Source organism: Microtus ochrogaster, linkage group LG7_11 (assembly GCF_000317375.1).
Source record: "Microtus ochrogaster isolate Prairie Vole_2 linkage group LG7_11, MicOch1.0, whole genome shotgun sequence".
Classification (NCBI taxonomy): Eukaryota; Metazoa; Chordata; class Mammalia; order Rodentia; family Cricetidae; genus Microtus; species Microtus ochrogaster.
Window position 1 is genome coordinate 7,535,886 of NC_022032.1, and position 12,545 is coordinate 7,548,430.

The 12,545-nt window shown below is 47.2% G+C and overlaps 1 protein-coding gene across 2 annotated transcripts in view; it reads left to right on the forward strand.

The window, feature by feature from the left end:
• The first annotated feature begins 3,345 nt into the window (after nucleotides 1–3,345).
• The window catches only part of Rnf122 (ring finger protein 122), a 17,213-nt gene continuing 8,013 nt past the window's right edge, over nucleotides 3,346–12,545 (forward strand). For both annotated transcript variants that reach the window (XM_005362494.3, XM_005362495.3), the window contains exons 1-2: nucleotides 3,346–3,681; nucleotides 10,024–10,180. In XM_005362494.3, the coding sequence (XP_005362551.1) occupies nucleotides 3,657–3,681; nucleotides 10,024–10,180 (182 nt within the window). In that variant the 5' untranslated portion in view covers nucleotides 3,346–3,656. The remainder of the gene's footprint in view (nucleotides 3,682–10,023; nucleotides 10,181–12,545) is intronic.

Genomic DNA, 12,545 nt, shown 5'->3' on the forward strand with positions numbered 1-12,545 from the left:
CCACTGTTCTTGGCACTTCTGTCAGAAACCAGTTGGCGATGTGAGGACAGATTGATTTCTGATGAACCGAATCATTAAAATGTTCAAGGCCAAAGCTTTTCCCATCTGCTGTGCCCATTGCCAGCCATCATCTGAGGCGCTGAACAGTGTCAAGAGGGATGAGGATGGCTGGCCTCGGGAGAATTTACCGGGACCGTGAAATGGTGTGCGTAAACATGTAAATGATTAGCCAGGCGGTGGTGGCGCACGCCTTTAATCCCAGCACTCGGGAGACAGAGGCAGGCGGAGTTCGAGACCATCCTGTTCTACAAGAGCTAGTTCCAGGACAGGCTCCAAAACCACAGAGAAACCCTGTCTCGAAAAACAAAACAAAACAAAAAAAAAACAAAAAGAGTTCCAGGACAGGTTCCAAAGTTACAGAAAAACCCTTTCTTGAAAAGCAAAACAAAGTCACAAAAAGGTATAAAGTATAGACCATGTGGTACCCACTATAGCAGGGCTTCTGTGATCTTCTGTGAAGAAGACCTGGGATCTTCACCGCTCAGTTTTCCCAGCTGTCTGCAGAGACACCTCCCTGGCCCTGCCTTCTAGGTGTTTTCCCTAGGAGGCTCATTTTAGGCTGAAGGCGAATGGGTAGGGAAAGGGACTTTTCTCTTCCTGTCACTTTCCCCTTCAAAGGCTCTTCCTCTTTTACAACTTTGGGCCGAGTTATCTGACAGCCTTAATCAAAGCAAGATCACCCATCACACCTGACTTGGAACCAACATGGAGAAATTGCCATCTCTCTAGTAAAGGTTGTGCACACTTGGAGTTTGATTTTCAATCAGGATTAAAGATTTTTTTTTTGTTTGCTTGTTTTAGGTCACAGCAAAATGGATGGGAAGCATCAGAAAATCCCCATAGACTTCCCTGTCTCAAGGCATGCACAACTTCCCTCCTTGCCTACATCCCCCACCAAAATGATGGGTGTGTATAACTGTTTAACCTACACAGACATGGTGGCCCCCACTTTATTTAACAACAACTCAGGAGGCAGAGGTAGGGGCATCTCTGTGAGTTCAGGGCCAACCTTGCTTACACAGCAACGCAAGTTCCACACCAGCTGGAGGGTGTGGTATAGAGTTGGAGATCAATGTAGCCAGCCTTACACACACACACACACACACACACACACACGGAAAGGAAAAAAAATCAGTTCAAAAAGAAGGTACTGAGATGCCTCAGTGGGAATGGGTGCGTGTTGCCAAGCATCTCAAACTGAATTTGAGCCCCAGGACTCAAATGGACTCAAATAGTGGAAGGAGAAAAGTGACTTCCACAAATTGTCCTCTGACTTCAATGTTCCAGCAGTGGCATGTAAAGCCCTCCACAACCACAAAAAGGGAAAAAGAAAAGAAGAGAGGAAGGAAGGAAGGAAGGAAGGAAGGAAGGAAGGAAGGAAGGAAGCTGAGGGCTGAAGGGATGCAAATGCCACACAAACCTGTAAGCACCAAAAACCAGCAAAAGTTATTAAGCAAAAGAAATAATCAGATTATATGCATTAGAAAAATAACTCTGGGTCACTATCAAATCAGAACTCTGTTTCTCTCAACAACTAGCAGGATTGTTGCAGGAAACAAGGCCTATCTATCAGAAGGATTTCTGGAGCAGGCTTTTTAAAACAGAAGCTTTGGGCCTGGGCTTGGGTGTCAGTAGAGGTCACATGGCTCCCATTAGCGTGATTCCTGTGACTCTGAAGTCAGAGAAAAGGATCAGAGGCCATTAGGCACTCTTTGCAGTGACCTCATTGAGAATCCAGTGTGTCATTCCTGACATCGTTCATCCAAGCACGCAGGAGGCAGACACAGGCAGATCTCTGATTTCCAGTAAGTTTCAAGTCAGTCGGAGCTACATCGTTACTAAAACCCTGCCTCAAAACAAAGCAAAAAACCCAAAACAAAACAACAAAAACCCAAACATCAAAAAACCAGAGAAATCAGATCTGCAAGTGACATCACCGTCCCCTGACTAGCCTTGAACGAACAGAATTGTTAACAAACCAATTGATAAACTCCAGTGAGCCCTCCACATTGTCAAATTATCCAATTAGGAGGGAAAGATGATTTGACGTTTAAGGGATGTATAGCTTACTTGCAAACACAAGTCGCTGCCCACAAGGACCTTTTGAATTTGGAGACCATCTGACCATCCCCAGAGATACAAAAGGCTGCCTTTCTGCTAAGCAAAACATCTGATACTTTAAGGACTACACTTCGGAGTGGCAAAGCCACTCATGCACATTAGCTTACTTAGGTGCCAGGAACTCCCCAGAGTTAGGGAAAGTACTCACTTCCAATAGACAGATCAATAGTGAGATAAAAAGTGTCACACGAAGGGCAGGACTCTTATTCGTGGCTTATTCGTGGCTCTCCTCGAACACTGCCTCTGACCCTGGATGAGGCTCCTGTGTTCTAAGGTTCGTCGAATAATACTGCACACTTGTTGGTAATTCTTCACGCGGAAAGATAAACAAAAACAGAGATAAACCCGTTGGGTGTGGTAGTTAATGTGGGCCTGTAATCCCAGCAATCAGGAAGCAGAGAACGGCTGAACTGAGTTGAAGGTCAGTCAGGACTAAATAAATTTCGTTTGAAAAAGTGAAATAAACGATGGAACGCCATGCAAAGAATAATACTGCACAGAGAACTGGGATTATCTTTCCTTCATCCTCTGTTCATTCAACACCCACTTAAGACCCCCTGCACTGACAAAGCCAGCTTCTCGGAGTTTTTAGTCACAATCTGGGAGATTGGAACCCCGGCAAGTGACGGTCTCTCAGCTTTGGGACTTAAATCCTTGGGCGCTGTCCTGGAGCTAGGTGAGAACAATAGCCCTTTGAAGATTCGAGTTTTGTTTCATCGGCTTTGCCTTGTTGTCTCCGTCCCCTCCTTTCGCAGGGAGTCTGGGAATGCGCTAGCTGCCACGCACAACCCTCCAGGACTGGCTGCTACAGAGCTATAGAAATTCGAGACAGGCACGGATCTGTAGGCGGAAAACAAAAGTGGCACTAATCGTCTGGTCGCTTCCCCCTACCCTGCTTCCCCACCCCTAACCCCCGCCCGGGTCCTAGAAGGCGGCGCGCCGCAGACCGGGGACTCCCCAGGTCTAGCTAGGAGGCGGGGTAGGAGCCTACCAAGCAAAAAAGGCTCCCTTTTGCAGAAAGGGGGACCCGCCTGTAAATAATACCCGGGGGCAGGAGAAAGGCTCCCATTGGCCGGAGGGTAGGTGACGAGCAGGGGGCGGACTCCCGGGAGGGGGCAGTCATAGGGAGGGGGTGTGCGCGGCGCGGTGTCAGTTTTCGGAATCCCAGCGCGCACTGCTCGGTGCAGTGGGACCCCAGCCCGGCTTAGTGCCCCGGCTGCTGTCTCCTCGGCTGGGCGTCGCGGCCCACTCCGCTGCCCTCCCGGCCCGGGTCTTTTGCTATTTCTCTCGGCGGAGCTTCGCTCCGAAAGACTGTTTCCTCCTCTGCCCTCTTTGTTGCTCTGCAAACCGGCCTCTCCACAGCATCTGACTCCTCCGGGAGTTGCATCTCCAGACCGGCGATCTCCGTGCACAACCCCGCCAGGTCTCAACACTCTGTCTCAGTTCGCCCCGGGAAGCCGTCCTTGACTTCATTGATGCACCCATTTCAGTGGTGTAACGGTGAGTCCCGGGTCTGGCGGGTGAGCGGACACCGCTCAGGTCCAGGTCCCGAGCCAAGTTTCCCCGTCCCAGAGACGTCCTGGCGTCCTGCGGTGCTCTGCACAGCGCGCAGTTTGAAACGACCCATTCTCAGTGTCTGGGGATAAAAAGGGTCTGGAAGCAAGTGGAGGGCTAGGGGCGTGTGAGCCGAGGGCTTCCCGGCCTTTGTGTGGCGGTCTGGCTCTTCTACCCCCTTCGCCTGCCTTTGTGCGCTCTCAAACTCTGTTCTTTGTTGTGGTGGTTGGAAAATTAAATCCGCGCTCGGGCTAGGATCTCCTAGAGGGAGCTCAAGTTCCGGCTCTGAAACTTTGCAGGCTCTTTTAAATATGTATACAGTGCAACGTGCGGGACCGGGCGCGGGGTGACTTTCCCCATCTTTGTTGGTTCCCACCGGCTTCCAGGGGCAGGATTAAAGAGCGTCGATACTGAATAGATAAAGCCTTGCAGATTATTGCTGGGCCCCCAGCTCAGGGCTGGCCTGCCAAGAGCTTCGCTTTCTGGCAAGGAGACCAGACCGCGGGGTCTGCTTTTAGTCTAGATGGTGACAGCGCCTCTATGCTCAGCCAGCCACCCGCCACCAACCCCTACCCCACACTCCACCGGGTAATCATGCTAAATTAATTCACCTGAGGCTTTTTTGATGGCTCAGTTGTTACGGGTTAAGAGCGAGTCTGGATTCCCCGTCTAAGGAGCTGATAAATCTTTCTGAGGCGGTCACTTAAGCTTTAGATGTTAAAACCACCCACCCTTCCCCACCACGGATCCCCAGAATCTTGGCCACTCTTTCTAGACATGAAGAGTTGGGCGAGATGAAAAGTAGCTGGAGCTTTTTTTTTTCTTTTTGTATGGTTGACTGGTTACTCAGAGGGGGGAAAAAATCTATTCTTGAGTAGATTTCTGCCAGATCTTGGATTAATTATTTCAAGAGTCTTTTGTTTTAAGGCAGAGTTTCGGCTGCCCCTGTCCTCCCCTCCCCCGCCCCCTGTCCTTCCTCCTTTTGCAAGTCAGATCTAATTTCCTGAAAATGAACCAAGCTGTGTGTGATAGGCGGGTAGTAGAAAGGGGCGGGGGATGGGGGTTGAGGCTGACGGTGTGTCCCAGCATCTGGGAAAGATTCCCTTTGGCTGGAAAGAAGCAGTTCCCAGATCTGCTGGTCTTGGCCAGACCTGCTCTGACGTCATTCCTACTTGCCGCCTGCCAGCTGAGATGCGCTGGAGTCAAGACAATGGACCAGAGACTTAGGGAGGACTAAGCTGTTAATAACCCCGAACTTTCTTCTGAGCAGTTCCCTTTGGAAACTTGCACCTTCCCTGCCCCCCACCCGCGTGGTGTGGGACCCAGGCCTTGCTCATTCTGAACATTCTCCATCACTGACGTGCAATGCACCCTGTCTTTGTGTGTGTGTGTGTGTGTGTGTGTTTCGAGACAGGGTTTCTCTGTGTAGCTTTGGAGCCTGTCCCGGAATTTGCTCTGTAGACCAGGCTAGCCTTGAACTCACAGAGATCCGCCTGTCTCTGCCTCCCAAGTGCTGGGATTAAAGGCTTGCACCACCACTGGCACTTCTTGCACTTCTTGAAGTGATTTCTGCCCCCTTGAAAAACCTCTTAGAGACCCTATATCTGGGATGCATATTCTTTGACTTTAAAGTTTCAAAGAAAAACTCAACTGTCCAATTTGGACAATAACTATTTTTTTCCATTTCTCTTCAAGAGTATAAGTTGAACATTCCCAATCTGAAAATTAAAATTCCTGGAAAGTTCAAATTATATAAAATTCAAATGTGAAATCACAAGAGACAGTTTCACACCATTAAACTTTGCTCTGTATACAGAATTGCTTAAAATGTGTAATGTATTCTTCAGGCTACGTGAACAAGGTGTATATAAAACATAGGATGAATTTCACATTTAGGCTTGAGCCCTGTCCTGGGGATACCAAACTATGTACAAATATTCTAAAGGAAAAACATTTCAAATCCTCATGAGGTGGGGTTTTCAAGCCCAGCGGTGGTGGCACATGCCTTTTAATGTCACGACTTGGGAGACAGAGGCAGGCAGATCTCTGTGAGTTCAAGGCCAGCCCTATCTACAAGAGTTAGTTCCAGGACAGACTCCAAAGCTCCAGAGAAAACCTGTCTTGAACCCCCACCCCCAAAAAAAGAAAAATTAAAAAAAAAATGAGGTGGGTTTTCACCGTCACCCATGCTGGCCTCAGAAAAACTCTGCCTGAGCCCTTCAGACTGCTGGGGTCACATAAGCTACTATGACAGCAGGCTGTTGTGTGTCAACAGTTTTTCCCAGAAATGGTTCAGATAGCTATATCACTAAAGCCCACCCCAGCATGGGTGACTGCTCACAAAAGCTGGGAAACCTGAAGCACACTGCACAGCCAGCAGCTCAATAGGTGATCTAGTTGGGCTAACCCTCTTTCAGGTAGCTGGTAGGTTTTCAGTCTTTTTTTTTTTTTCCAGCTCAGCTTCCTTCGGAGTTCAGATTCTCAGCTTTCATTGTTAACTCTGGTGGGGAGGGGCCTGGTGAATCTGTTCGGTTTCAGGGACTTCCTGAAGCTATTTGAGTTGTTCGCCTTCCTGCAGAATGAAATATTTTATTCTCAAAGAAACTATTATACAACGCAGGCTTGAACATTTATTCTTAAAGCTGCCTCCTTATACATTTCATAAAGTCCCAAGTTCGCTGATCCAGTCCTAGAGCCCCAGAGAGAGGCTCTTATTTTTTTATTTTTTGGTTTTTCGAGACAGGGTTTCTCTGCAGCTTTGGAGCCTGTCCTGGAACTCCCTTTGAGACCAGGCTGGCCTCGAACTCACAGAGATCCGCCTGCCTCTGCCTCCCACATGCTGGGATTAAAGGCGTGCGCCACCACTGCCCGGCCAGAGAGAGGCTTTTAGGAGTTGGGAACAGATGGAGATAACTGATCTAGGATTGCTGGAACCAAGGTACCAAAACTGTGTGCAAGTGTAAACCCTGTACACACAATTCTGGTTCTCCAGAATAGAAATAGAGGTTCTTTAGGACCCAGTAAATACCAGAGTCCTGCTTAAATAAGTTCCATAGAAAAGCCATGGCAAAAGTGGAGAGGATGCTGGCCCTCTTACAGTATCAGATATTTCTGGTAGGATGAAGGAGGCTACTGGCAGTACAAGGTCCTGTTGGTCCTAAACGTACAACTTTCTGGAAGAGAGTTCCTGAGGCCCTTTTCTAGGGCAGAGCGAAGGATGCTGGGGCCGGTCTAGCATGATATCTTAGAGAGTTTCTCTGAGAAAGGCCCACAGAAAGCAAATTCTCAAGTGGGAGTCAGTGATGAAAATGGTATTCTTTCTAACCCTCCAGTGGAACCTAGAAGCAAGAAGCATCCTCTTGAGCAAAGCAAATGCTAGTAGCTAATTGCTTCTTTAATCTCTCCTAATTGAAAATTCTTTCAGAACAAGAGCTTCTTTCGCTTTCTGTTTTCCCCACACGGTCTAGGTCAGTGTATAAAACTCACCCGGAACAAAACCTGTTGGTTGACTGGTGATTTATTAGCTGAGGGCAGTTTCTGGGCAGTTTTCCCAAACATCAGTCTTCCTTCTTTGAAGTAGGAGCTTTTGCCAAGAAGACTAGGTTGCTTTGAGAAAACAGGGATCTGTCTGTTAACTAGCTATATAGGCAGATCAAACATTAGCTTAGGGCACTGCCAAATGCTTAGGAGTCCAAGTTAGTATCCCCAGACCTAGAAAGGTTCAAGCTTGTTAGAAGGACACTTAATTCCCGGTCTTTCTTTGCTCCTAGAATTATAGACTCACCTCTACCATAACATCTGAGAAGGAAAGTGCTTGAGCTGTCTCTTTCCTATATGGAAAGTCATCCAATCCTCTATGCACTGGATTATTCTTAATCTCAACAACTATCATGCTTGTCATCTAAACAATGCAGAGTAAAGCAAAGGTCAATTTAAGTTGACACTAGCAACAACAGTGTAACAAGGTATTCTGAGCAAAACCCATGGCAAGTGATGCAAGTCCTTATCATTGTAGAATTCCATGACAGAGAGATTATTGGAGTATCCTAAAGATCATGGCAGGGGCTTAGGATTCATCTCAGTAGACCACTGCCTAGCCTATGCAACGTACTAGTTCAACCCACAGCCTTGACATCGGAAAGGAAAATTCTCAGGAAGACCAACACTAGACTTCAGAAGGGAGAGAATTCTAGGCAGAGAAGGCTTCATAGACAAAGGTGTGGAGACAAAGACATGGTTGGGCAAGATTTAAAAAGACTGGCCCAGGCAGAGAACACTCACAGGATATTGCAAGGGGGCAGATGCATGTTCATATAGACTTGAAACCAGACAGGGGTTTGGAAATAACATGGTAAGTGAAGTTGGCAGATGTGCCAGACGTGTAGGATAATTAGAGAAACTAGAAAGGGTGGTGACATCAATAAGGCAGGAATAGGTGTGTGAAGTAGGGGTGTGGCAATAGGATGGGTCATGGTCTTTGACTTTTGAATGAAGGCTTAGGTCATCCACTAATAGAAGAGTTAGAGGAATGGCGTGTCTCATGTGTGATGGTTTTGTCATCGCTGACAGAATCATACTCATACATGACTTAGAAAATCTTTAGCTCATAGCTTTTTAAGGTTTAAGTCTATCAAGTGGGGAGGTTGTAGCTTTACGTCATGCGGTCCAAGGAGCAGAGAGAAAGAAGGGTCACCACCATCTAAGTCTAATGCAGGGTGGCCTCAAGTCCAGACCATAACACTGTCACAACCGATTGCTGTTTCTGTAGCTGGTCTCCTGCAGTTGTGGTAGCACTCACTTGTGGTAATTACCAGGTAGAATCCTAGCTCCTAACCAAAGAGCCAGGAGAGAAGCTAGCCCCTAAGGTCTGGAAGGAACTGGGAACGTAAAAGGCTGGGAGTGGAGAATGTGATTAGTGATTGGGATGTAGGACACAGATTCTGGTTAATTGGAGATACCACTCTTTAATGCTTTTGGTGATTCTCTTCCCAGCTCTGTCTTATCTATACCTTCCTACATGTCTGAAGTGATATAAGAAGGAAATATTTCCTTAAAGGAATTTGATTTTTTTTGTTTGTGGTGAGTTTTTTTTTGGGGGGGGGGTCAGGGATATTACTGCATAGCCTGGGCTAGCCTAGAACCCCTGATATCCTTGTTCCAGCCTGAGTAGACACTTCCCAGATAATTGGGGTTATAATGTTATGTCATCATGCCCAGTTAAGAATATCTTGCCTTTCTCTGAAGACTTTCTTCAGTTTATTGCCCAGTCTTGAGTTCACACCCACTTCAACACCAGACATGGGCAAGGGAAGACATTGCCTCATGGGAGGGCCAGTGAGAAGGAAGCAGCAAGTGGCAGTCAGTGCTTCCGAACTGACTGTACAGGAGGGTCTCCACAGATCTTTTTGTTTGTCTCGGGTTTCTCTGTAACAGTCCTGGCTGTCCTGGAGCTCTTGTCTGTAGACCAGGCTGGCCTTGAACTCACTGAGAGCCACCTGCCTGGGCCCCCCCAAAATGCTGGGATTAAAGGCGTGTGCCACCACCACCCAATCTTTCAAGGATCTTCTTTTTTGGTTTTTCGAGACAGGGTTTCTCTGTGGCTTTGGAGTCTGCCCTGGAACTAGCTCTTGTAGACCAGGCTGGTCTCGAACTCACAGAGATCCGCCTGCCTCTGCCTCCCGAGTGCTGGGATTAAAGGCGTGCGCCACCATCGCCCGGCACGTTTGTTATTTCTTATACCATCATTTCTATTACTCGATTTTACAAGTTTTCCTATGAGGTTAATTCTATAGCAATAACTCATTGAACATCAAACAGCTTGCTTAGGAGACTTAAGCCAAGACTCAATGTATTTTCTCCCCTAAGGCTCTTTTTATTATGTACTCAGTGTCTCCTACTTGGAGGCAATTTTGATATTTTCTTTTTCTACTTTCTACCCTTACCTAAATTTGCTCTTTTGAGACAGAGTTTCTTTGCATAGTCCTGCCTGTCCTGGAACCCACTCTGTAGACCATGCGGGCCTTGAACTCAGATCCACCTGCCTCTGCCACACAGAGGACTAAAGGTGTGCGCCACCATGCTAGACTTCTAAATTATTAATCCATTTAAGTACTTTGCCTACCATTTCATTTCCTAGATTGATGGAGTAATTTACTCAGGACCATGTATTCAGTAGTTGGCGCTGATATATAAGTTTAAGTTAGAGCCTGACATTCTTACTAACGCAGTGTGCCACGGGCCCCAGTGGTAAGTGTCTAACTTTCATATTCTTTGCCTCTTGCTTTGCAGGGTGTTTCTGTGGCCTGGGACTGGTTAGCACCAACAAGTCCTGCTCAATGCCACCTATCAGTTTCCAAGACCTTCCCCTCAATATCTACATGGTCATCTTCGGTACAGGCATCTTTGTCTTCATGCTCAGCCTCATCTTCTGCTGCTACTTCATCAGGTTGGTTGCTGGCTAGCTGATCTGGGGAGGGGGAGGGGAGGAACAAAGAAGGAAGGAGATTAGGGCATGGAGGATATGAAGCGAGTCAAGTGCATGTGTGCGTGCGTGTGTGTGCATGCGCGTGCACACACACACCAGAGCTTTGTGCTAGAGCCTCTGGTGGGAGGATGTACATTAATTAGCTCACCCCTCTGGACTTTTGAGGTCTGGTGTTTCTATTTATATCAGCCTATCAAGTTATCCCAGAGCACATAAGGTCACCGAGGGTTGGACTGCATTCCACCAGTTGGCCAGTTAGTCTAAGGCTGTCTAGAATGACTGTTAGCTGAGCGATAAAGCCAGCACTCTTAACCTGCTTCCCACTCACAGCCAGGGAGAGGTCGGTCGGTAGGTATCGGTTCTTTCGCTCTCCCGTGAAATTGCCAGTTCTTCCAATGCTGGTGTTAGCAGACACATAAGGAAAATTCCTTGTTTACTCTGTCTTCCTTGTCCGCTTTTACTTTTGAGAGGGGAAAGAAAGAATGGCAAGTACTCTTAGTTGCTTAAGGATCAAGGAAAGGACTTTTGCTTGGCAGGGGTAGCTGAGCTCCAGGAACTATTTCTCCTTATGGTGAAGGCCGCACGAGCTTGTAGCTGCTGTCTACTAAAAAGCTGGGGAGATGATGGTTCAGTAGGTAAAGTGCCTATATCGGAAGTGAAATTTGAATACCAGAACCTCTGTTAATGCTGGGTGAACACTGGCCCTAGGTAATTCCAGCCCTGGAATGTAGAGATAGGGTGTCTAGAGCAAGCTAGCAATCTAGACCAACCACCTAGTGAAGCTCTGAGTTCAATGACAAGAAGCTGCCTCAGTGAATGTGATGGAGAGCCGTGAGGAAGACTTCCTGTGTCGGTCTCCTACATGTACACATATGTGCTAACACACATATTAATATGGATGTGCACGCACATGGGGAAAGTGTTAGACATGCTTGGGACTTAGAGTAGAAACCAAAGCAGCATGCTAGCCGGGTGTTCTGTTGGTACTTATGATTCTTTGGTCCCATGGGTCTGCCCTGTACGTTGGAGACAATGGAGCATCTTTGGTCAATAGAACATGTTAATAGTCCTTAGAGTCTTTGTAACAACTGGCCCCTTCCCAGGCACACACATTGTCTAATGCCTGGAGAGACACGGGCCAGGTAGGGTCTAATCGAATCATTTAGGAAATGAGGAGCCGGGGTCTTTGTACCTTGTTGGGATTCTCTGCTGGAGGATGACTTCTGCCTGAAAGGCAGATGCTTGGAAGTACATGAGCCAAGCACTACTTCCCCAGCCCATGGCTGCTGTGGGGCTCTTCAGAACCTTCGCAAACAGGTCTTTTGTTGGTTTTTTGAGACAAGAGTCTCTCTGTGTAGCCCTGGCTGTCCTGGAACTCATTTTGCAGACCAGGCTGGACTTGAACTCACAGAGATCCACCTGCCTCTGCCTCCTGAGTGCTGGGATTAAAGTTGTGCGCCACCACTGCCTGGCCTCCAAACAGATCTTAAAGCTTGAAACTTGAATTTCCCCACCTAAGTGGGCAGAGAAAATAGTGCTCGATTTTTCCTCTGATTTAACTAGTGCAAAGCCCACATTTAGCTGCTAAGTGGGAGCACTTTTTCCTCTTCTACATCCTCTTTTCTGTTCTATATTCTCTTCAATGTTCCCCATCTCTATGTTTCCCTCCCCAAACCATTCTTATTCACTGGTCTTTTCCCTCAAACCCTGTATCAAGCAATTAACTTAATTCTCAGCAAGGGTCAAGTTATGCATGTTGCAAGTATCAAAGATTTCTTTAGGATGTGACTGGTAGAAATATAAACTTTTTGTTTTGTTTGTTTTTGTTTTTCAAGACAGGGTTTCTCTGTGGCTTTGGAGCCTGTCCTGGAACTAGCTCTTATAGACTAGGCTATCCTCGAACTCATAGATCTGCCTGCCTCTACCTCCCAAGTGCTGGGATTAAAGGCATGCACCGCCACTGCCCAGGAGAATTATAAATTTATACCAAAAAAAAAAAAAGCTACTTTTCTGGGCAGTGGTGGCACACACTTTTAAACTAAGGAGGCAGAAGTGGGTAGATATCTGTGAGTTTGAGGCTAGCCTGGTTTTCAGAAAAAGTGCAGGAAAACCAGGTCTACACAGAGAGACCCTGTCTCGAAAAAAGACATAACAAAAACAAAGGAGAAAGCCAGGTGATGGTGGCGCACACCTTTAACCCCAGCACTGGGAGGCAGGTAGATCTCTGTAAGTTCAAGTCCAGCCTGGTCTACAGAGTGATTTTCAGGACAGGCTCCAAAGCTACAGAGAAACCCTGTCTCAACACACACACACACACACACACACA